This window comes from Leptonychotes weddellii, chromosome 8, assembly GCF_054177405.1.
Source record: "Leptonychotes weddellii isolate Sample4059 chromosome 8, ASM5417740v2, whole genome shotgun sequence".
Classification (NCBI taxonomy): domain Eukaryota; kingdom Metazoa; phylum Chordata; class Mammalia; order Carnivora; family Phocidae; genus Leptonychotes; species Leptonychotes weddellii.
In genome coordinates this window covers 2,785,596-2,811,074 of record NC_138376.1, presented here as the reverse complement: position 1 = coordinate 2,811,074, position 25,479 = coordinate 2,785,596, and the positions used below count along the sequence as shown (strand labels likewise).

General features: G+C 41.3%; 1 protein-coding gene across 1 annotated transcript in view; it reads left to right on the top strand.

Moving 5' to 3' along the window:
- Positions 1–10,974: 10,974 nt before the first annotated feature.
- MRS2 (magnesium transporter MRS2) overlaps positions 10,975–25,479 on the top strand; it is a 33,578-nt gene continuing 19,073 nt past the window's right edge. The window contains exons 1-4 of the mRNA XM_081827604.1: positions 10,975–11,240; positions 12,991–13,064; positions 15,818–15,854; positions 17,052–17,164. Coding sequence (XP_081683730.1) covers positions 11,069–11,240; positions 12,991–13,064; positions 15,818–15,854; positions 17,052–17,164 — 396 coding nt within the window. The 5' untranslated portion in view covers positions 10,975–11,068. The remainder of the gene's footprint in view (positions 11,241–12,990; positions 13,065–15,817; positions 15,855–17,051; positions 17,165–25,479) is intronic.

The window sequence follows — 25,479 nt, the reverse complement described above, 5'->3', positions numbered from 1 at the left end:
AGTTAACCATTACAACATACCAATTTTGCAGGAAATTATGTCACTGATGCAGAAGTTATTGATTAACTGCCATCCAGTCTCTGGATTAATGGAAAGGGCTGCTTTAGTGAGCTATGATGTTCTGATGTCATTCAAAGTTTGGAAATTCTAGTTTAGAAAATTTGTATCGGTCAACAAAACCATGACTCACATAGGAGGTAGTATTATTGAGGCCAGACACCCTCGTATTTCCTCTTCACATGTATTGATTTCTACCGTAATTATAAACTACAGAAGTTTCAATGATTGCACAATACATTTTTCAGCCCATCGGTTTTATGTCCTATTTGATCATTTCCCAGTGACTTTTTCAGATAGTGCAGTAAAACCATAAGGAGCTGTAGATTTGAAAAGCACTTCTTAAAACATCTATGTGAACAAACGAGAAGGCTTTAAGTCCATTTAAGTTAAAATGCAGTGAAACCTTACCTATTAAAAACCCAGCACACCCTGAACTCTGCCTAACTGATTTTCCCCATGATTAACTCAACAAATGACAAAGAAAAAGTTAATATCAGGAATGCATTCAAGCCAGAAGAAATAAGAGAGGAAAGAAGAAACAAACCACCACATTACATTTATTCCAAGATGCCCATTTTTTTTTCGCCATCTTTAAATCTCTGAAATCAGGGTGTGCCTGATTTTCAAGGAAGTCTTCCACTGCCCTTGACCAAGTAGTGTATCGTGTGAGCAAGGAGGAGGAACCTGGCCAAACTGCTCACATTGCCACCACTTAAGCTCAGCTATGTGCGTGCCTAGTGCCTCACGTAATGAGCTTTATTGAGTTTTTAAATGAATTTTTTAAGATTACACCATGATTTAGCATTGAAGCAAAAAAGTTTTAGGAATGTCTTCATCAGCATTGTGCTTACATTTTCCCACTTATGTACAAGAATGTTACACAACAAAATCTAGGTCTAAATAAAATTTGAAAAACAGCTTATAGGTTTTTAAAAACCTATAAGAAAGAGGGGTGCCTGGGTGGCTCAGTTGGTTAAGCATCTGTCTCCGGTTCAGGTCATGATCCGGGGGTCCTGGGATCCAGCCCCCTGTGGGGCTCCCTGGTTATCAAGCCCCCTGCTGGGCTCCCAACTCAGCAGGAACCCTCTGCCCCTCTCCCTCCCTCTGCCCTCCCCCTGCCCCCACAGGTGCTCTTTCTCTCTCTCAAAAAAAAAAAAAAAAACCTATAAGAAAGTATTATGTCATCATTTATTTGAAATCCTTTTCTTTGTTAGGGTTACATTAAACAATGGGGCATCTTGTAATCCCAGATATCTTGCTTGGAAGGAGTGTCATTCCAGTCCGTGGGCGTCAGTCCTACGGACTTACATGTGCAGCTGAAAGCCCCCCACCCACCCCCCGCTCTTCCCTTCCCTCTGTCCCTGCGGCTGTCATCATTTCTCCACCCCTAAAATCAGAGAGTCCCCAGGAAAGCGGGAAGCAAAGCCAGCAGCTGCTTCCTCAGGATCCTGCCATCATCAGCCAACTGGGATTATAAGACATTATGGAAATCAGGAGTTCAGTCAGGAAGAATTTACCTTTAGAATCATGACCCAGCCCACCAAAGTTTCACTGACTGTCGCAGAAAAGAATAAGAGTTAGACACATTCCCAATAAGAAAGGTTAGAGCAAAAGTGGCATCTAACCAACAACCCATCGGCTAAATCTGGAACCCACTCCCTGCACTTTCTCGAAAGCTTAAATGATGCCCTCCTGGATTATAATTTGGATCATAAGAGACTTTTCCTTAGGGGCGCCTGGGTGGCTCAGATGGTTAAGCGTCTGCCTTCGGCTCAGGTCATGATCCCAGGGTCCTGGGATGGAGCCCCGCATCGGGCTCCCTGCTCAGCGGGGAGCCTGCTTCTCCCTCTGCCTCTCTCTCTCTCTCTCTCTGTGTCTCTTACAAATAAATAAATAAAATCTTAAAAAAAAAAGAGAGACTTTTCCTTAGGCATTTAGGGCTACATTAGAAATGTATGGATGCATCTCTCGGTTTTAAAACTTCCCTTCCTACGTCTGGTAAACTGTGGAAGGCCTAGAACATTTCCAACCCTCCCTGAAAAGTGAAATTCCATTCTTCTCACGTTATCCTAGATGATTCATAGCTGAACATGGTTTGCCATCATGCTGGGAAAGGGGATAGAAGAAGAGTGGCAAATCCTATGATAAGCTGGGCTTTTAGAAGACTAGAATGGTAATATTTAATAATAGAACACACGTCAGACATGTCATTACTCTATTTAATTCTGTCTCTCCCAATCTGAAATACTTGAAAGTAATTTTTCATCAGATTTGCTGTATCGTGTTCTTGGCTGTTATCTGGAGCCAATTCAAGCATATTACGGTATGAAGTGCATGTACGTTTATTTTTTAAAGCATAGAAGTGTAACACTTACGAGGCCCACTATCTTCACAAGCCAAAACGTAAACGTTTGACAGAAGCTAACTCTTTATAAAAAGAGAAAAAAAAGGGCGCCTGGGTGGCTCAGTTGGTTAAGCGACTGCCTTCGGCTCAGGTCATGATCTCAGGGTCCTGGGATCGAGTCCTGCATCGGGCTCCCTGCTCCTTGGGAGCCTGCTTCTCCCTCTGCCCCTCTCTCACTCTCTGTCTCTCATGAATAAATAAATAAAATCTAAAAAAAAAAGAGAGAAAAAAAGAAACAAAAACCCTGGCTCAGATTTAACACCTTGTCAATACACGTGCGGATCGTGCATAAAGGTGGAGGCTGCTTTAGTTACCTGATGTCTGCACAAAACCACGTGCTCTCTTCAAAGTCGAAGATGTTAGTTCTAATGCTTTTATTCTGAGAAATTCTTTAAAACAGCCGGGTGGTGCATCAATCTTTCGTGTACAATGCTACCTTGCCATACTGATTTTGAAAATTATAACTGAAAAAGATAAATGCAATGGCAGGTGGGCATGACCTTCGATTTATAAGACTGGAGATGGAGTTAGCGTCCTGAGGTATAATCCAGTTGTGATGGTTAATTTCATGTGCCGACTTGATGGAGACAGAGCGCCCAGATGGAACAGTATTTCTGGGTGTCTGTGAGGGTGTTTCCAGGTGAAATTAGCATTCGAATCAATACACTCAGTAAACTGTTGTCCCCAGCAGGGGTGGGCATCATTTCATCTGCTGGGGGCCTGATTAGAAAAAAAAGAAAGAAAGAAAAGCAGAGGAAATCACCACTTCTTTCTGCATCACTGCTTGACCTGGGATGTCAGCTCTCATTTTCTCCTGTTTTCAGACTGACACTTAAAGCATGGGTTCCCCCGGTTCTCAGGCCTCAGACTCAAGACTGAATCACATCACTGGCTTTCCTGAGTCTGCAGTTTACAGAGGGCAGATGGGCAGATTATGCGACTTCTCAGCCATTATCATTGGGTGGGCCAATTCCTCCTAATAAATCTCCTTTTCTCCTATTGGTTCTGTTTCTCTGGAAAATCCTGACTAATATACTAACTGTGCTTCTGATTCTTAGGTTAGGAATTCCCTGCATCGGGCGCCTGGGTGGCTCAGTCGGTTAAGCGACTGCCTTCGGCTCAGGTCATGATCCTGGAGTCCCTGGATCAAGTCCCGCATCGGGCTCCCTGCTCGGCGGGGAGTCTGCTTCTCCCTCTGACCCTCCCCCCTCTCATGTGCTCTCTCTCTCATTCTCTCTCTCTCAAATAAATAAATAAAATCTTTAAAAAAAAAAAAAGGAATTCCCTGCATCACTTCACTCTGAAAGCACTTATTAAAATAGTCAATAAATAAGGGCGCCTGGGTGGTTCATTGGTTAAGCATCTGCCTTAGGTCATGATCCCAGGGCTCCCTGCTCAGGGGGAAGCCCCCTTCTCCCTCTCCCTCTCCCCCTGCTTGTGTTCCCTCTCTCGCTGTCTCTCTCTCTCTGTGTCAAATAAATAAAAATAAAATCTTTAAAAATAAATAAATAAAATAAAATAGTCTGTAAATAATTAAGCAAGCATAGGAATAGTGCTCCCTCCTGTGGCCAAAGTCCCAGAAAGTTTTCAAACGTGGGAAAGCTCTCACCTGCAAACCCCAGGTGGATCACAACAGAGCCAGACCCCAGAGAAGCCTACAGGTGCTGTATGTAAAGAGGATCGTGACTTTAAAGGCTGGGCTTGTGGTTTTGGGTCATGGACACAAGGAAACCAGGACACGTGTGTAAGTCATAAAACAAAAATAAAATTTAACTCAGTGCTGGAGTCTGGTAACATTAGATTTGGACATCTTAATGTCTACTGTGTGTGAAGAAAATGTCTATCAACATTTAAAGGGATGGATCTTCTAAAAGGAAAAAATGTTCTTGAGGTTTGTGGATTCTTCTCCTTATTATAAAATACAGTGGTTCTCAGTCAGAAGTGATTTTGTTCCCCAGGAAAGAGTGGCAATGTCTGGAGATCTGTTTGGTTGTCACAACTCAGGGAAGGGTGCCGCTGGGACCTAGTGGGTAGAGGTCAGGGATGCTGCTAAACATTCCACGATGCACAGGACAGCCCTTCTCCCTAACAACGAATTATCTGGTCCAAAAATGTCAATAGAGCTGGGGTTGAAAAACTCTAATATTAGAATATTCTCTAATCCTTTTAATTCATATGTACATAAACCTTCAGCTCGTACAAAGAATTTATTCAGTGCAAAACCAAATACATTTTGCCAAATTTCCAACAATAAAGTCAAAAACTCAGAAAGGATGCTTCTTACGAACTTAGTCCCATGTCTGACTACATTCTTTTGGATTATACATTGTCTTATAACTTGATATGCTTACAATATCTAGCCATTCTTTTCCAAAACAGAAAACGTATTTTATGTTTTGGTTGACATCCTCCATGAGATATAAATTTAGATATTCTTGTCCCTTGGAGAAATACTAGAAGGGTGAAGTTGTTTAAACTGACTCCAGGTGGGTCTGAAATGTTTTCATTAGAAAAACATGCCTGCTAGCAACAGGTGCATTGAGAGCAGGAGAGAGGAGAGAGAAAAATCTACTACAACATAGTCACCCCCTCTGGCAACCAAGGAAAAGCAAGTCTTCTAGGACCAGAATCCCCAGCCTGGGATGCCTGAGGCTCTAGGACAATAAGGAGAGTCTGAAAACTATCTTCAACATCTTAGAAATGATCTAATAATAATTGACCATTTATGTATGAGAAGCTGTATTAGACTCTCTAAAATGAAAAACTCCCACATGCAGACACTTACTATATACAAGTTCATTTCACCTGATGTAATATTGTAGGAATTTCTAGATCTCTTGTGGGGGGGATCCTTTGTGGTTAAATGAAAAGTTGCAAACCACTGGCTCAGGAAACCTAACAGTCAGATGAGTGAATATGGGTAAACCCATAATACAATGTTGCACCGATCTTTTCCTCCAGCTTAGTACTTGCAGTGCTTAGTACATACTTGGTATGTAACAGTAAATGTAGTAAATATTCTGGCTGAAGCCAGAACTTTAAAAAGGAGTAAAACCTCCTCAGCTTCAGGGTGTCTGGGTGGCTCAGTCAGGTAAGCATCTGCCTTCAGCTCAGGTCATGATCCCAGGGTCCTGGGATCAAGCCCCGTATCGGGCTCCCCGCTCAGCGGGAAGTTTGCTTCTCCCTCTATCCCTACGTCCACTCATGTCTCTCACTCTCTCTAATAAATAAATACAATCTTAAAAAAACAAAACAAAACACTTCCTTAGCTTCAGAATTATAGTGACAGCAGTAAGAAAGCCCCAGGGGGAACAGTGGAAGGACAGTGGACCAGACTTCTAAACCCATTTCAGAGAACCCTTCTCCCACACCACCCCTGAGGATCTGCCTTTGTTTTTTCTAAGGAGGCATGAGGGTTGTTTTCTTATGGAACTTAACGAAAACTCAAGCTCTGGTAACTTCTAGTCCCCTTACCTTCACTACCCTCCCACCAGAGTCAAAAGCAGTATGCTCTGAGGGTGATGCCATTATTTTATTTGGGGTTCCTACCACTTGGGCTAGTACATGCTGGAACAGACCAAGGGCACCCCCTCAGTCTCTTGGCGAGCTCCTCCTCCATCCTCCGGTGCTGATTGGTGTCCCTTGGACACAGTGATCTGGACCCTCCTCCCCCTCTCATACCCTCCCCAGGCAACCTCCTGCACACTCACAGCCCCACTTATGATCTACATGCCCAAACTCCCACAGTTACCTGTCTAGCCTAGACTCCCTTCCCCCCTGCAGAGCAATGCATCTGGAGATGTACTCAAACTCAAATTCAACAGGTCCCAGGTCGAAAATAGAATTCCCAATCTTTCCTCTAAACTCTTCTTCCTCCAGCTTTCCCTGACTCAGTACATAGCACCATCATTCACCATCTTGCTTCTCCCAGAATCATCGTTTCATCTTTACTTTCTGTTATTGAATGACTTGCGTCCCCAAAGTTGTATTTTGAAGCCCTGACCCCCAGTACCTCAGAATGTAACTATATTTGGAGACAGGCCCTTTAAGGAGCTAATTAAATAAAAATGAGGTCAGGAGGGCGGGTCCTGATGCAATCAAACAGGTGTCCTTACAAGAAGAGGAGATGAGGACGCACAGAGAAAGACCAGGGATGAGCACGTATAGAAAATGTCCATGCGGGGGCACAGGGGAAAGGTCATTTTCTGCAAGCCCAGGACAGAGGTCTCAGGAGAAACCAAACTTGCCAGCACCTTGATCCTGGGCTTCTAGACTCCAGCACTGTCAGAAAACAAATGTCTGTGGTTTAAGCCACCCAGTCTGTGAAATTTTGTTATGGCAGCCCTCGCAGACTAGTGGGCCTTCTCCTTCTTACCCATCACCAAGTCCTACCACCCTACTTCCATCTATCTCTCCAGTCTTCCCTCTCCATAACCTCTTCCCTGCCCTCACCCAGCAGCCCATCAAGTCTTGTAAAGATGCCTGCAGAAGCCTCCCAGTGGTCTTCCTGCTTCCACTGTTCCCCAAAGACAGTCCAGGGTGGTCATTTAAAAATGAAAGTGGAGGGGAGCCTGGGTGGCTCAGTTGGTTAAGCATCTGACTCTTGATTTTGGCTCAGGTCATGATCTCAGGGTCATGGATCAAGCCCCACATCAGGCTCCAAGCTAGGCATGGAGCCTACTAAATCCATCCATCCATCCATCCATCTATCCATTCATCCATCCATCCATCCATATGAAAATGGAATCCTTTCCCTTGTTTAAAACCCTTTGATAGTTTCCCCATTTCTCAAAGAATGAAATCAAAACTCTTTAACTTGTCTAAAGCCCAGTTCTCGCCTGCCACTCTGGCCTCCCCTAGACCCACTGAAACACCATGTTCCAGACAAGGTCATCTCTGGCAGTTCTTCCAATGGCCAAATAACACTGGTCTTCCCACCCATTTTTTTACCTCGTTGGGCATTTTTCTTAGTCCCTCACTGGCATGTTGCTAATGCTTATACATCCCAGTCTCAACTGAAGTGTCATTGCCTGAGAAAGGCTGTCCCTGACCTCCCTGTATGGAAGATTTTAAAAAGCTTCCAGAAAGAGGGTAAGTGGAGTGCTTGCCACTCATCTCAAGTCTAGTGAGAGGAACTTTATAAGATCCCTCCAAGGGCTTAAAAAGGCCCCAGGCTCATACCTAAGCAGGGGATAGATAGCAGCTCTATGCCAGGGAAGTAACTGTGTTCCCTCTAATGGGGCAGATGTGACAGTGGGAAAAATCAGTCTGGGTTGTTTTTTAAAGGATCCTGCCCAAAAGAGCAGCATGTGGGGAAGAGAGAAACCTGGTCATTTGAGGCAAGAGGCAGAATCTGTAAATGATCAGGAGGGTCACTGTTCATATCAAAAAAATGGCAACCAGATAGGCCTGGGGGGAGGGGTAGGTCTTCCAGAGAACCCTGGACCAGCCCACAAAGAGGTCAGCTTTAAAACCTGCCCTGCCTATAGAGAACACGATGCCATCTTTTGGTAAAAATATTCCATTCATTCTTACTTGGCTTCACTGCCCCCAGCAAAGTCGGAAATGGCAGCCACAGAGTGAGAAATGGAGTGGGAAGGGATTGGGGGAGTTGTCTGGGACCTTATCCACACCAAAAATTCTTCTTTGCCTCCAAGCTCAACAAGAAGATAGGAATCAAGTCTTTTCTTTGAATTAGTACTGCAGCGGTGATTAGTACACAGGGTCTGACACTGCAAATTATTGAATTGAAAATAGTGTATGGAGTGGACATTTTCAGTTACTGAATTGATGCCGGAGCTAACATAGGACTGAGAGACCAGGAAAGTCATGGAACCTACCCAAGTTTTTTAAGAGGCCAGAGGACTAGCCCCACTCAGCAGGTTTGGAGGAACAAAAATAAAGTGGCTTCTATGATTACACCCCATGAATGCCATGTGTTCCGAGTACTAGTCATAGTGGTTTCAGATCGTAAGTTACATAATCTGGGCTAGGTAGAGAAGGGAGAAAAGTTGGCAAGGGTCTGATGGGAGAATATAATTGTTGTGGGTATAAAGCCTCCAGGAGGTTAGGGTCAGAGAGTGTATTATTGGTATAAGATTTCAGACACGAAATAGTTCTGGGTGAGAACACAGTCCAGTGTGTGAGGCTGGGTCAAGGTAACTGACATGCTTTGGAGCTCCAGAGCTAAGGAAAGAGATTAAAGAACCTGAAGGCTAAATTGTTATACAGGTGCAGAAATCTTCTGGGATCCTGTCATAGCTTGGGCCATGGAAGATGACAATCAGATCCCATTCCCTACCACTCTAAGGAAATTGCTCCTATCGTGTTCACCAGGAAACTCCAAAGTGTCACTTCCAACATAGGCAATTCTCATTTCTCATCTTTTTTTTTTTTTTTAAATTTATTTATTTGAGACAGAGAGAATGAGAGAGAGAGAGCACATGAGAGGGGGGAGGGTCAGAGGCAGAAGCAGGCTCCCTGCCAAGCAGGGAGCCCGATGCGGGACTCGATCCAGGGACTCCAGGATCATGACCTGAGCCGAAGGCAGTCGCTTAACCAACTGAGCCACCCAGGCGCCCTCTCATTTCTCATCTTATGTGTCAGTAGCGTTTGACATAATTGAGCACTTCCTCATTCCTGAAATACTTTCTTCACTTCGCTTCAAGGATTCCACCCTCTGATTTTATTCCTCCTTCCTGGTCACCCCTTTTCATATTCTTCCGTTGGATCCATCTCTTGTCCTTAACCATTAAATGCTAGAGGATCTAGAGTTCAATCATAAGAACTTTTCTCTTTGCTGTCTCACTTCCTAAGAGATCTTACCCTGCCCTATGGCTTTAAATACCTCTCTATAGCCCCCAATATATATGTCTTACACCAATGTCTCCCCCAAACTCGACTGCTTGATATCCCTGCTTAGATATCTATTTAATAGAGATTCCAAATTCAGCATGTCCAGAAACAAATGCCATCCCATAACATGATCTCCAACTAAACTTCTTCCATTCTAAAATTCCCTCTCAGTAGATGGCACAACGATTGCGCAGTTATTTAGGCAAAATATTTTGGAGTCAACTTCTATGCCTCTTTACTTACATCACTCTTGCAAATCTTGTCAACTCAGTCTTGAATATATAGCAGCAAGCTCACCCTGTCTCCCCTTCTCCATCACCTACCTTGGCACACACCATCATCACTATCTCTCTGTCTCTACACTTATCTCTCTGTAATCTCTTCCCCACGCAGCAGAATGACCCATTTAAACATACATCAGATCATTACCTCTCTGTTCATTGAAGTCCCCCCATGGCTCCTACCCTTCCCAGATTAAATTCCAAATCCTTGACATGAATTGCAAGGTGATGTGTCTGGCCATGTCCCAGAGCTTTTTTCTAAGACTTTGCAAGGATATCTTAAACAGAGCTGTCTCATTGAGCTGGGGTCAATTTTTTTAGAAAGAATTACCATGCTGTCTCAAAGAAAGGTCTCTGAAGGCATGTTTTTGGAAGCTTCAACACTGAAGCTGTTAATAAAATGAAAAATCTACCAGGTACGTTCTTTCCAGATTTTAATGCTTGATGTTTTCCTTTGCCCTCAATGCTAAAGTTAAACATCCTCTCCTCTGTGCTGGCTTCCTAATTCAGCTTCATTCTCAATACCCTACAGAAAAAAAAAAAAAAGAAAGAAAGAAAGAAAAGAAAAGAAAGCTCTCTGTTGTGTTTCCTTAGCTGTGTTTATACACAGTGACTGAATGGCAATCTGTGAAACTCATGTCTGTCTTCTATTACTACTGTAGAAGGGACAAGTCTATTAACTCTCTTAAAGATATGCATATATACTGTATTTAATCACTTCTAAAACCCACCCTTTTTCGTATTTTAAAGACTGAAATTGGGATAAGTCTTGAAATGATATAATTAGAAAGCATAATTTTTTTTCTTTCTTGGTGGTATATAAAGTAATGATTCCTTGAAATTGACACTATCTTACAATTGATTAAATACACGGTGTAAATCTTGTGGGTTTACGTTCCTCAATCTTCACACGCAGTAGTACATCATTCCATAGGACAGTTAATTATTTCTGCTACAATAAATTTAAATATAAATTGAGTTACGAATGGGCATAACTTCCTCACTTCCAAATATACGCATTTTATCATATGTATGAAAGCGCGCCAGAAACTGCAAAGCATTATACACAAGCCGGGTATTTCTTCACATGCCTAGTTACCTAGAACAATAACCCTTTACGCTCCGGGTTAACCGCTCCAAGGCCGCAAGGACCCGGGTTCGACGGCTCGCGCCGCGCTGGTAAACGCGCCCCGCCCACCAGCCCAAGCCCGGCCCCCCGCACTTTCCAGGTACGAGACGCGACCTCCGATTGGCCACGGGACGCAAGGAGCGCGCCCCAAAGGCATCTTCCGAGCATGCGCGGGAGAGGAGACGCAGGCGCGGCACGCCCCGCGCATGCTCAGTACGGAGCGGTCGCAGCTCAAGCACGCGCGCGGGGTCGCGTCGCTGCCGCCGCTGCCGCCGGGCCAGCCACCGCGCGGCATGAAGGGCTGGGGTGTTGCTGCCCCCTCCCGCTCGCTCCAACGCCATGGAATGCCTGCGGAGCCTGAGCCGGTTCCTGCCCCGGCGCACGCTGTGTACTCTGGCCCGGGGCCTGACCCCTGGGGCGCGTCCCGTTGCCGCCTGCGGCCGCGCGGCCCAACTCCTCGGGCAGAGCCGGGGCGCGCCGCTGTGCGAGCCCCGCCGGCCCCGCGTGGCAGGTACTGCGCTCCCCGCCTCGCAGCCCAGGACGCCGGTCTGGGGTGTCCCCAGGGCCCAGACCCGGCCGCCCGACCCGACCCGGCGTGGCCGTACCTGCCCCGCGCTCCGCGCAAGCCTCGGCCCCGGGTCTGCCCTTGGGGCGCGCGTCCGGGAGTCCCGGCGGCCCCCAGCGCGGACCAGCCTGTGCGCCGTGACGCTCTGGGGTCCCCACGCCCCTCGCTGCAGGTCTCCCCGCTGGAGCGCTCTGGTGGGAAGGGTTTTTTGGTTTGTTTTTTAGTGAGAGTTTCGTCCCTATCTAAGTATTTCTCTTCCCAGTCTTCTTCCCTTTGGACATTGATACATTTTTCCAGGTGTTCAAGTAAGGAATGGGGACGCACCTGTAGATGAGGCTGAAAACTTCGAGATTTCATAGTAAGAGTGGCTCCCGAGAAAGATTTGTTTTTCAAGTAGGGTGTAACAAGCCGCAGGGGGTCGGTAGTGGGGAGGAGGAGGAATCGGAGTTATTTATTTTTTCACCAAATGATAAAGCAAATGTTAACATTTTCACAAATGTGAGAATGTAGGTGCTAATATTGCTCAGAAACAAGCGACATGAAAATGTATGGCTCTCAAAAGGATTGCGCTGTTCTCAAGTTTTCTCAGTTCTATACTCAGAATCCTTCTACAGTAACTCACCACCCCACCACACACTCACTAGAGTCTGAATTGGGGTACACCCCATATTCCCTCTTTTAATAATGCTTGGGAACCCAGTTTCAGCCCATCTGCTGTTTTAGGACAAAACACTGAGATTCAGAATCTCAATGGAAACGTTTTATCTAACTTGTGGCTGATTAACAAAATGCTGATTTATAGCTCTGACTTTTACCTTTATTCCTCTGACCCTTCTATAAAAGGGAAACAAACCTCAGATGCTAACAAATTACATGAGACGCTATATGTAATGGGAAGGAGTAAGATCAGAAATGAGTATTTCTGCATGTTCTGTGGAGTCCACATGATGACTTTGGAAGCAGAAAATAATTGGTAATATCTTTACACTTTCTGCCCATTCCTTTTATGTTTAGTATTTTGAATGGTGTCCTTTGTCAGTCATTAAATTTACGTGGTTACACTTCAGAACTCATTTCGACTCAATCTAATCACGTTTTAAATAGACTTATTTTCAAATAAAGATTTTTCTTCATTCCAGTTCACTGGGGCCTGCGTTCCAGTTCAAGGGCTTATTTCAGAAGTATTCACTAGTTAAAAGTATGTGGAAAAGTTAATATGGAAGTAAAATCTAGGTTTCATAATTTATACATCAAATAATCCTGATACTGGAATGCTGAAACTGGTGGTATTTAGGATCTAAATTTTCTGAAAGATACTTACTAGTATAATTTTCATGAAGAGCCTTTTTAAATTATGCAAAAAAAAAGGTGAACATTTTAATCTCAGAACACTGTTACATATTTGTTCATTTGACTTTGAGGTACCAGTAATAATTAGAATAAAGGCGGTTGGAATCCATAAATTATTTTAGTACCTCACCTAAGCCGTTACTTTTAAAAAACATTCCCTGCCAAATCTAACATAATCCCCTACAGATGTTAACATTAGCAAGTAAGAGTGTTTCTTTCTCTTCTAGGAAAAAGTTTCCAAAAAATAGTAAAATAGTCAGAAGACCACATAATATGAGAGTTATATTGTAGCCATATGTTAATACCTATTGTGTGATTACAGAGAATTCTCTGATTTATTCTTCAGGTGAAATGCGCCGGTTCAGAACTTCTGATGCCTCTCAAGCTACTTTATCCAGTGTAGCGCCAGTGTTTACTGTGGTGAGTATGTACGTTTGATAACTTAACACAGAGTACTTCCCATACTTACTAAGTTAACTGAATTAGACTGGTCGGCCAAGGTAGTACTTATTTTTTGTTTTATAGTGAATCATTATACTTCTAAGTCCTCTTGTCTTTGTGTTTTTTAGCTAGTGACCTGAGTGCCAGCTAGATTTACTTAACAGCACCCTTGGAACTTTGCTATTGACTGTGGAAGTCTTTTAATCCTAGAACTGGTTGTTCGAATCACAGTTCAGCACTTCCTACTCAAGATTTCCCTGTGAATCCATGTGGAAGTTCTTGAAGGCTGTTAGCTGTAGGTGCTTGATCCTGTGCTATGCAATGTGATATATGCAGAAGCATTTTGAAGGCAGCGAAGTGTAATATTTAAGAGTGCATGCTTTGAAGGTTCATGATCTCTGCAGCTTTCTCTGAAAAGATTCAGGAGAAAATAAAATAATAAGAAATAATGTGTATCCCACCCACATATCTCGAAAGAGAAAAATTAGGCCATCAGGGCAAAATGTTAGCAAAAGATGACTAGGTGAAAGTCACATGGGAATTGGTTGTAAGATATTCTTGCAACTTTTTGGAGAGCTTTAATTTTTTTTTTAGAAAAAGTTGAATTAAAAAAAGTAATGTGGTTGTTCTGAACTAGCATTCCTAAATTCAGATCTCAGCTCTGCCTCTTAGTATAATACTTGGTGGACTCTGACAGGGTATGATAACATCTTTATGCCTTTGTTTTCTCATCTATAAACTGGGGATTATAGTACCTACCTTATAGAACTGTTGTGAGGTTTGAATTACGACCGTATATAAAACCCTCACACGGGGCACCTGGGTGGCTCAGTTGGTTAAGCGACTGCCTTCGGCTCAGGTCATGATCCTGGAGTCCCTGGATCGAGTCCCGCATCAGGCTCCCTGCTCAGCGGGGAGTCTGCTTCTCCCTCTGACCCTCTTCCCTCTCATGCTCTCTCTCATTCTCTCTCTCAAATAAATAAAATCTTAAAAAAAATAAATAAATAAAACCCTCACACATGTAAGCATTCAATATATATTAGCCATTATCATCATCATTATTTAGGCTTATTAACATAAGAACTTTTCTTTATAAACTATGCAAACAAAATAACCCCCAGAATTACATATGAAAGTTCATACTCTTATTCAGTGTTCTAGAACATTTAGCCAGTTTGGTTAAGAATAAATTCAGATATTAAATATTGAAAGAAGGTTCTTTGCAGGTGAAATCATTGTGTCCCAAGAACACTTAAGAAAATTAGTTGATACTATTTGAAATGAGAGCTTGCTAATCAGCTCACTCTAGATGATGTTACTTTATAAGATAAACATTAAAAAAATGAGTTTGTATGATTTTTTATCAGAAAATATCTCATTAAAGGAAAACGGTAAAGATAAATATTAAGATGCAAAAATACTATATTAAGTTGAAAATGGAGGAGAGACTGCAGAAAAATGTAACACGAATATATTGAGTAGGAAAAGTCTGGGAGAACATTCAATAAAATATTGGCATGGCTTTCTCTAAAATTTGTCTTATTCCATGTGATTTATTTTACTTTATTTCAAATTTTCTGTAGCAGATATATTATTTGTGAAATAAATTTGAAGAAAGCTAGTCTATATTACACAAAATAGTTTCTTTTGATGTAAATTTGCCCTTGAACACTGGTGGCTTATGGTACTCACATTGCTCTTATCTTTGCTCGTGAAGAGCAAGCTAAAATATACACTGTGAGATTTTATTCTGTTGCTGTTAACAGCATGCATGCGTTTCCGTGGTAAGAACCCAGCACTTGTACCTTCAGCTGGACCTTACAGTCTTTCTGAACATGCGTATTTAGTAGTAATTAGTACATTCCAGCACATATTCACACTTGATAAGTATTCAATACTTGTGGACAAGTATTTCAGAAAAATGTTTCCTCTGCTTTATAGGAAATAAGTATATTTTCTGCATCATGTCCTCTCTTCAAACTATCAGAAGAGGCCTTTTCTGTAAATCTTTGTTGATTCTACAACACTCACCAGAGAGACTCCATAGCCTCCAGTAGATACTTAGATTCGCAAGATAAGCCACATGTGGTCTCACTCAGTTCAGAAGGATAAAGGATAGGAAACGCACAAGGGCAGCATCAGGTGTTTCCTCTTCCAGAGAAGTCCTTGCAGCCATCCAGCGGCTTCTCTGGACCCCGTGTGACAGCAGGTGCAAGGAGTTGATGTTCTTAAAGGTGGGTGCGAGTTCCACCTTAGCTTAGAAGCCCCATACCTTTTAGTGCTGGTATTTCTTGTAACCATCTCCAAAGCCTGCAGCATTCCTGCAGGGAACACGGCCAGTTATAAGAGCCACGCCACTGAAGGAGAAGCAGGGGGATGGCTTCCCACCAGGTGTCCGTAATTCTTTCATAGTCTTCCTGGCCCTAAGCAGTCTACCAGGCATTGAGCATTTTTACCATAAGCAATGTTGCTTAGTAACATAGCTGATACTCTTATCAGATTTCCAAGGGAGCCAAGACAGAAAGTTAATCAAAGGTCACATTTGTCCTAGCAGAGGAGAAAGGGATTCTTTTAACTCTTAACTCATAGCTGAATTTAACCTAAAGAAGCAGTTACGGCTTATCTGTGCACTGCCGTATTTGGGAGCTATCATAATACCATATGGTATAATACTGTAAAAAGCTTAGTCGTTTGGGAGAAAATAATATTTTGTTTTTATTATCTCTCTTCAGACAAAATTTGACAAAGAGGGAAATGTTACTTCTTTTGGTGAGTATTTTTCATTTTCTTACAAATCATTTTTTAAATCTGTGAGTGAATCTGATGAAAATCAAGAAACTGCAGTGTTTCGAGTAGGATAGTCTTTGTGTGTATGGGTGTATTGAAAGAGATCTAGCTTCAGCATTTGTCCATCAGTCCTGATTGGATCTGGCGACACCTGGATTGTGCATGTTCTCCCAGAACTGGTTTCTGTTTCTTTGTCAGAAGCCACTCTCTCTAACAGGATGTTAAAGGAGTTTTTTGAGAGCAGAGGCTGCTATGCAGCTGGAGCACATTTTGTTTCTTGAGTCTCCCTTTCCATGCCCTGCTCCACATGTACATCTCCTGTTCCACATTTAAGGCAGACTTAAGTAGTACTACTGACATTGCGGTGGCAATGGGGGACGAGACAGGAGGGGCGGGGCACCAGACGGCGCTCTGCTGATGATCGCTCTTATGGACAATTACTTTATAAAAGGAAACTAAGCATCACTTTACTATCTGACCTCAGTTGCAGGCTTCATTCAGATCTCCCATGTGCTTCCAGCCCCATGATCCTGTTCCTGCTCTTGCCGAGATCCTGGTGGGAAATTTGGGGTATTTTTTGCCCATTATCTTCTTCCAGTGACTGTTCTAATTAGCGCTCTGTCACAGGTGTGATTGGACACCACAACTAGATGCCACTTGAACCATTTCTTGAGTTTCTTCATCCGTTATGCTTTCTCTTAAGTAATAAGGTTAGTTTTCAGGTGGGAGAATCTAGTGAGAAAACTATTTTCTCATTTTGTATTAGTCCAAGAACCAAGAAAATTGAATTCTCTGTTCACAGATTTAAAATACTGAAGATAGACAACATCAGAAATGTAGTTCTGTATAATCTGTATTTAAAAATAAAAATCCGTTTCTAGAGCTTAGAATTGATACTGTCTTAATTGTGTGTGGCTGTGGATTTTTATACTGGTCCCAAGGGACATCTAAATACAAAGAAATTTTATGAAGTATGGGTAAGATGAAAAAAGAATTGTTAGAGTTTGACCAAATTTAGCGTATGTTTTTGAGGTAAAAATGGCTATTAAAAAGACTTATTTTGGCTTGTTTCTGGTAGTAGAAGATGATGTCGATGTTGGTGGAAGGGGTGCCCTGATCCTAAAGGCTTCCATTGATTGGTTTGGCCCACTCTCTTTGTTAAAAATATTTCTTTTATAGAAAAGAAGAAAACTGACTTATATCAAGAATTAGGTCTTCAAGCCAGAGATTTGAGGTTTCAGCATGTGATGAGCATCACAACCAGAAACAATAGGATTATCATGAGAATGGAGGTAAAGGGTTTTATGTCATCTACATTTCTCACTGGAATCTTACAAAAGTTACTTCCTAGCTGTCTTGATCAATATCTAGGTTAAAAGCAATTTTGTAATGAAATGGGTGTGTGAAACATAGGATACTTTATAGTATAACATGTCATTGTGAGTGGAACTCCTCTTTCATGGATGCTATACATGAAAGGCATAACTCTGCTCTATTTTATGTAGGAAAAGTTATGACTGCAGTCCCTGTTCTCACTGCTTGAATTTGGTCTGTGGTTTCTGAATTGATAAGAAAAAGAATCTTGACTTATAATAGACATGTTCAGTTGCATACATTTACATGTCATTAGAGTATAACTTCAGCTACCAAGAATATATTCTGATTCTCCAAATATATCCCTGAAGTTTATAATTTTAACTTAAATTTTTATTTTAACCAAAAGCTTCCTAAAATAAATTGTATCTGCCCCTGCCTACTGAGAGTGCACTAAATATAATTTGCCTTGTGATTCAGAGTAAATCTGAACATACGTAATTTTGGTGAGCTGAAGTCTAGGGTTCAGAAATAGATGAGACATGGTTCTCGATGATATGGGCCCTGCAGTAGACATTAGACCTCCTTTCCTCCCCTTTTTTTTTTTTTTTAAAAGATTGAAGATTTTATTTGAGAGAGACAGTGCAAGCAAGAGTGGGAGGAGAGGCAGAGGGAGAAACAGACACCCTGCTCAGCGGAGAGCCTGACATGGGGCTTGGTCCCAGGACCCTGAGATCATGACCTGAGCCAAAGGCAGAGGCTTAACCAACTGAGCCATCTAGGTGCCTCTGAAGTCAGTTGCATTTCAATACACTAATAATGAAGCATCAGAAAGAGAAATTAAGAAAACAGTCCCATTTACAGTTGTACCAAAAATAATAAAATATCTAGGAAGAAACTTAACCAAGGATGTGAAAGATGTGTACTCTGAAAACAATAAAACACTGATGAACAATTCAAGATGACGCAAAGAAATGGAAAGATATTCTGTGCTTATGGATTGGGAGGACAAATACTGTTAAAATGTCTATACCACCCAAAGCAATCTACAGATTTAATGCAATCCCTATCAAAATACCAACAGCATTTTTATTAATTTTTTTTAAGTTTTTATTTTTTAATTTTATTTATCCATTTGAGAGAGAGAGAGAGCACGAGCAAGGTGAGGGGCAGAGAGAGAAACAGACTCCCCACTGAGCAGGGAGCCTGATGTGGGGCTCAGTCCCGGGACTCCAGGATCATGACCTGAGCTGAAGGCAGACGGCACTTAACCGGCAGAACCACCCAGGCGCCCCTAAGTTTTTATTTTAATCACCAGTGCTCCTCATAGCAAGTGTACTCCTTAATCCCCATGACCTTTTTCCCCCATCCCCTACCTACCTCCTCTCCAGTAACCATTAGTTTATTCTCTATAGTTAAGAGTCTGCTTCTTGGTTTGTCTTTTTTTTTTTTTCCTTCCTTTACTCCTTTGTTTACTTTCTTAAATTTCACTTATGAGTGAAATCATGTGGTATTTGTCCCTCTGACTCATTTTGCTTAGAATTATACTCTCTAGCTCTATCCATATCTTTGCAAATGGCAAGATTTCATTCTTTTTTATGCCTGAATAGTATTCCATGATACACATATACCATATCTTCTTTATCCATTCATCAACCAATGGATACTTGGGCCATTTCCATATCTTGGCTATGTAAATAATGCTGCTGTAAACATAGGGGTACATGTATCCCTTTGAATCTGTATTTTGTATTCTTTGGGTAAATACCCAGTACTGCAATTGCTGGATCGTAGGGTAGTTCTATTTTTAGCCTTTTGAGGACCCTCCATACTGTTTTCCACAGTGGCTGCACCAGTTTGCATTCCTACCAACAGTGCAGGAGGGTTCCTTTTTCTCCACATCCTCACCAACACTTGTTGTTTCTTGTGTTGTGGATTTTAGCCATTCTGTTAGGTGTCAGGTGTATCTCACTGTAGTTTTGATTCGCATTTCCCTGATAATAAGTGATAATGAGCGTCTTCTCATGTGTCTGTTGTTGGCCATCTGGATGTTTTCTTTGGAGAAATGTCTGTTCATGTCTTCTGCCCATTGTTAATTGGATTATTTGTTTTTTGGATCAGTTCTTTATGTTTTGGACACTATCCCTTTATTGGATATGTCATTTGCAAATATCTTCTTCCATTCCGTAGGTTGCCTTTTAGTTTTGTTGACTGTTTCTTTGCTGTGCAGAAGCTTTTTATTTTGATGTAGTCCCAATAGTTCATTTTTGCTTTTGTTTCCTCACTTCAGGAGATATGTCTAGAAAAATGTTACTGTAGCCAGTGTCAAAAAAAGTTACTACCTGTGTTCTCTTCTAGGATTTTTATGGTTTCAGGTCTCACATGTAGGTCTTTAATCCATTTTTAATTTATTTCTGTGTATGGTGTAAGAAAGTGGTCCAGTTTCATTCTTTTGGATGAGGCTGCCCAGTTGTCCCAAACCATTTGTTGAAGAGGCTGTCTTTTTTCCATTGGACATTCTTTCCTGCTTTGTCAAGATTAGTTGACCAGATAGTTGTGGGTCCATTTGTGGGTTTTCTGTTCCTTTCCATCGATCATTGTGTCTGTTTTTGTGCCAGTACCATACCGTCTTGATGACTGCAGCTTTGTAATAGAGCTTGAAGTCCGGAATTGCGATGCCTCCAGCTTTGTTTTTCTTTTTCAACATTGCTTTGGCTATTTGGAGTCTTTGTGATTCCATACAAATTTTAAGATTGTTCTAGTCCTGTAAAAAATGCAGTTGGTATTTTGATAGGGATTGCATTATATGTGTAGATTGTTTTGGGTAGTATAGACATTTTAACAGTATTTGTTCTTCCAACTCATGAGCATGGAATGTCTTTCCATTTCTTTGTGTCTTCTTCAATTTTTCATAAGTGTTCGTAGTTTTCTGAGTACAGATCTTTTACTTCTTTGGTTAGTTTATTCCTAGGTATCTTACGGTTTTTGGTGCAGTTGTGAATGGGGTTGTTTTCTTAATTTCTCTTGCTGCTGCTTTATTACTGGCGTATAGAAATACAGGAGATTTCTGTACCTTGGTTTTGTATTCTGCGACTATTGAATTCGTGTATCAGCTCTAGCGGGTTTTTGGTGGTCTTTAAGGTTTTTCTATATATAGTATCATGTCATCTGCAAATAGTGAAAATTTTACTTCTTCCTTACCAATTTGGATGCTTGTTTTCCTTTTTGTTGTCTCATTGCTGTGGCTAGTACTTCCAGTACTGTGTTGAGTAAAAGTGGTGGGACTGGACATCCTTATCTTGTTCCTGATCTTAGGGAAAATGCTTAGTTTTTTGAGTATGATGTTTGCTGTGGGTTTTTCATATTTGGCCTTTTTATGTTGAGGTATGTTCCCTCTAATCTGACTTTGTGGAAGGTTTTTATCATGAATGGATGTCGTACGTTGTCGAATGCTTTTTTGCATCTATTGAAATGATCATGTGGTTTTTATCCTTTCTCTTGTGAATGTGATGTATCACATTGATTTGTGAATATTGAACCACCTTTACATCCCAGGAATAAATCCCACTTGATCATGGTGAATGATTATTTTAATGTATTTTTAATGTATTGTTGGATTTGATTTGCTAGTATTTTGTTGAGGATTTTTGCATCTGTGTTCATCAGAGATACTGGCTTGTGGTGATTCTTTTTCTGTGTGTGCATGTGGTAACTTTATCTGGTTTTGGTGTCAGGGTGACAGTGGCCTCATAGAATGAATTTGGAAGTTTTCCTTTCTCCTTTTTTTTTTTTTGAATAATTTGAGAGGAATGGATAATAATTTTTCTTTAAATGTTTGGTAGAATTCACCTGTGAAGCCTTCTGGTTCTGGACTTTTGTTTGTTGGGAGTTTTTTGGTTACTGATTGAATTTCATTGCTGGTAATTAGTCTGTTCAAATTTTCTATATCAGTCTGTTTCAATTTTGGTACTAGTTTCTAGGAACTTAAGCATTTCTTCTAGTTTGTCCGGTTTGTTGGCATAGTTTTTCATAATCTCTTATAACTGTATTTTTGCGGTGTTAGTTATTATTTCTCCTCTCTCATTTGTGATTTTTATTTTTGGTTCTTTTTTCTTGTTAAGTCTGGCTAGGGTTTATCTATTTTAATTGATTTTTCCCCCCAAGAAAACAGTTCCTGGTTTCATTTATTTGTTCTATTGTGTTTTTAGTTTCTATATCATTTATTTCTGCTCTAACCTTTTTATTTCCTTTTTTATGCTGGCTTTAGGCTTTGTTATTATTTTTCTAGCTTCCTTAGGTGTAAGATTAGGTTGTTTGAGATTTTTCTTGTGTCTTGAGGAAGGCCTGTATTGCTGTATATTTCCCTCTTAGGACTGCTTTTGCTGTATCCCAAAGGTTTTGAACCATTGTATTTTCATTTTCCTTTGTTTCCATATGCCTTTTTATTTCTTCTTTTATTTCCTGGTTGACCCATTCATTGTTTAGTAGCATATTATTTAACCTCCATATATTTGTGTTCTTTCCAGATTTTTTCTTATGGTTGATTTCTAGTTTCATAGCATTGTGGTCAATAAAGATGCATGGTATAACTTCAGTCTTTTTTAATTTATTGAGGCTTGTTTTGTAGCCTAATACATGATCTATTCTGGAGAATGTTCCACCTACACTTGAAAAGAATGTGCATTCTGCTGTTTTAGGATGGAATGTTCTGTATATATCTGTTAAATCCATCTGGCTCAGCGTGTTATTCAAAGCCATTGTTTCCTTGTTGATTTTCTGTTTAGATGATCTGTCCATTGATGTGAGTAGGGTGTTAAAGCCCCCTACTATTATTGTATTAGTATTAATTACTTCCTTTATATTTGTTATTAACTGTTTTGTGTATTTGGGTGCTCCCATGTTGGGTGCATAAATATTTACAATTGTTATATCTTCTTGTTGGATTGTCCGTTTTATTATTATATAGTGTTCTTCTTTGTCTCACATTACAGTCTTTGTTTCAAAGTCTATTTTGTCCAATAAAAGTATTGCTACTCTGGCTTTCTTTTCACTTCCATTTGTATGAAAAATGCTTCTCCATCCCCTCACTTTCAATCTGTGTCTAGGTCTAAAATGAGTCTCTTGTAAGCAGCAGATAGATTGGTCTTGTTTTTTTAATCCATTCTGATACCCTATGTCTTTTGATTGGAATGTTTAGTCCACTTACATTCAAAGTAATTATTGGTAGAAATGTATTTATGCCACTTTATTGTTTTGTGGTTGTTTCTCAAGATTTTCTCTGATCCGGGGCGCCTGGGTGGCTCAGTTGGTTAAGCGACTGCCTTCGGCTCAGGTCATGATCCTGGAGTCCCTGGATCGAGTCCCACATTGGGCTCCCTGCTCGGCGGGGAGTCTGCTTCTCCCTCTGACCCTCCCCCTCTCATGTGCTCTCTCTCTCTCATTCTCTCTGTCTCAAATAAATAAATAAAATCTTTAAAAAAAAAAAAAAGATTTTCTCTGATCCTTTCTTGTCTTTCTTTCATGGTTTGCTGGGTTTCTTTAGTGATAGACTTGGAGTCCTTTATTTTTTTTACATATCTATAATTGGTTTTGACTTGTGGTCATCATTACATTTGTATATAACATCTACATATTGCAGTCTTTATGAAGTTGATGGTCCTTTAAGTTTGGAACCATTCTCCCCCCTGCCTCCCAAGTTTTAGGTATATGGTATCATTTTATATCCTTTCATTTTTGAGTTCATTGACTGATTTTTTATAGGTATATTCATTTTTACTGCTTTTGTGTTTCTAAACTTCATACTGTCATTTTTAGTCTTTCCTTTGCACTCAAAGATTCCCCTTTAATATTTCTTGCAGGGCTGGTTTAGTTGTCATGAACTCCTTTAGTTTTTGTTTCTCTGGAAACCTCTCACTCTCCTATTCTGAATGATAGCCTTGCTGGATAAAGTATATTTGGCTTCAGGTTTTTCCCATCTAGAACTTAAAATACATCATGCCACCCCTTTGTCTTGGAAAGTTTCTGCTGAAAAATCTGCTGATAGCTTTATGGGGTTTCCTTTGTATGTAAGTATCATCTTTGTCTTGCTGCTTTTTATATTTTCTTTATCACTATATTTTGCCATTTTAATTACAGTATGTCTGGTGTAGATATGCTTTTCTTGATTTTGTTGGGAGTTCTTTGCCTCCTGAATCGATATCTGTTTCATTACCCAGATTATGGAAGTTTTCAGCTGTTACTTCTTCAAGTAAATTCTCTACCCAGTTTTCTCTCTCTCCTGGGACTCCTACAATATGAATGATATTACATTTGATAGAGTCACTGAGTTCCATAAGTCTGTTCTCCTGTTGCATAATTCTTTTTCCTCCCTTTTGTTCAGCTTGATTACTCTGTCTTCTAGGTCATTCATTCATTCCTCTGCTTCTTCCAGCCTTTTCTTCATTCCATCAAGCGAAATGTTTCTCATTTATTGACCCCTTTATCTCTTTATTATTACTCATCTCATTAAGGATCTCATTGGTGTTCTCCACTCTTTTCTCAATTTCAGCGAGTATCCTTATGATCATCATCGTTTTAAATTTCCATCAGGCATGTTACTTATGTATGCTTTGCTTAGATCTCTGGCTGTGGCATTGTCCTGTTCTTTCATTTGGTATAAATTCCTCTGTCTTCTCATTTTGTCTAAGTCTCTGTGCCTATTTCTGTGCGTTAGGAAAGTCAGTTACGTCTCCTGTTCTTAAAGATAATGGCCTTATGAAAAAGAGGTCCTGTAGTTCCTGCAGTGTAGTGTCCCCTGTTTCCCAGGGCCTGGCACTTCTGCGAGTATCTCCAGTGTGTGCTGGGAGAGCTCTTCTGTTGTGTCCTGGCCACTTTATCCTTCAGGTCAGTCATCTGCAGAGGCTCTCTTTGCCTGTTGTGGACAATGTTTGGTCCCTAGCCTGAATGTGGCACATTTTAACTAGGTGTGCTCTGGTCTGCTTGTGAAATGAGAGCTATTGCTACCGCCATGGAAACTAAGGCCTCACGAAACTCCTGGGTCAGGAGATGCAGTATGAGCAGGGGATTGGGCTGGTCTTCTCGGGGAGGGGGCCTGCTGTGCTGGGACTGAGACAGGCGTGACTGAGACGACCTGTTCCACCAGAGCGAGGGGTGGTGAGACTTGGTGTAAGTGAGTTAGGTAGCGAGGGTCACTGCTAGGCTGGTTTCTGCGGGTGCCTCTGTGTTTATGCTGAGCGGCAGGGGAGGGAAATGGCGCCTACCTGTTCCTTTGTTCCTAGAGTGGTCTCTCCATGAATGGTGCCTCTCTGGGACACATTCCAAGATGAGCAACTAACATTTTCCTACTGTGTGCCCCAGGTGCTCTTCAGATTGCTGTTTCCATGCTGTATGTCCAAGGTCTGTTTGCCCTGCCTTTTCTCCAAGAGCTGCCCCAGTGTCCTCTGTGCTCTAAGCATGCTGACCTTTAAAACTCCAGGCTTTAAGCCCCACTGGTTACAAGAACTCATGAAATTCAGGCTCTCCTGCTTTTCAAGCCAGTTGCTGCAGGGATTTGTTTTTCCTGTGCGCTGTCCTGTGTGCTAGTTTATCTCGTGTCCTTCCCCGCAGCCACGGCTCCCTCCCCACCACCGCGGCTACACGTTGCAGCTCCATCCTTCCTACCTTCTTTGTGGCCTCGCCTCTACTTTTGGTTGTGGAGTTTGATCTGCCAATCATCAGATTGATTTCTGGGGTACTTAGGATGGTTTAATAGTTACCTAGTTGTATTGGTGGGAGGAGACAAGCCTAGTGTCCTACTCCACCACCATCTTTTCCTCCCAACAACAGCAGTTTTCACAGAACTAGAACAAATATCCTAAAATTTGTATGGAACCACAAAAGACCCCAATTAGCCAAAGCAGTCTTAAAAAAGAAAAACAAAGCTGGAAGCATCACAATCCCAGATTTAAAGATATATTACAAAGCTGTAGTAATCAAAACAGTATGGTAATAGTACAAAAATAGATCAGGAATAGAATAGAAAACCCAGAGATAATTAATCTTTGACAAAAGAGGCAAGAATATGCAGTGGGAAAAAGGCAGTGTCTTCAATAAATGGTGCTGGGAAAACCAGACGGCCTTATCCAAAAGAATGAAACTGTACCACTTTCTTACACCATACACAAAAATAAACTTAAAATGGATTAAGGACCTAAATGTGAGACCTGAAACCATAAAAATCCTAGAAGAGAGCACAGGCAGAAACAGACTCTTCACTATAAAGAACAAACAGATGGTTACCAGAGGGGAGGGGGGT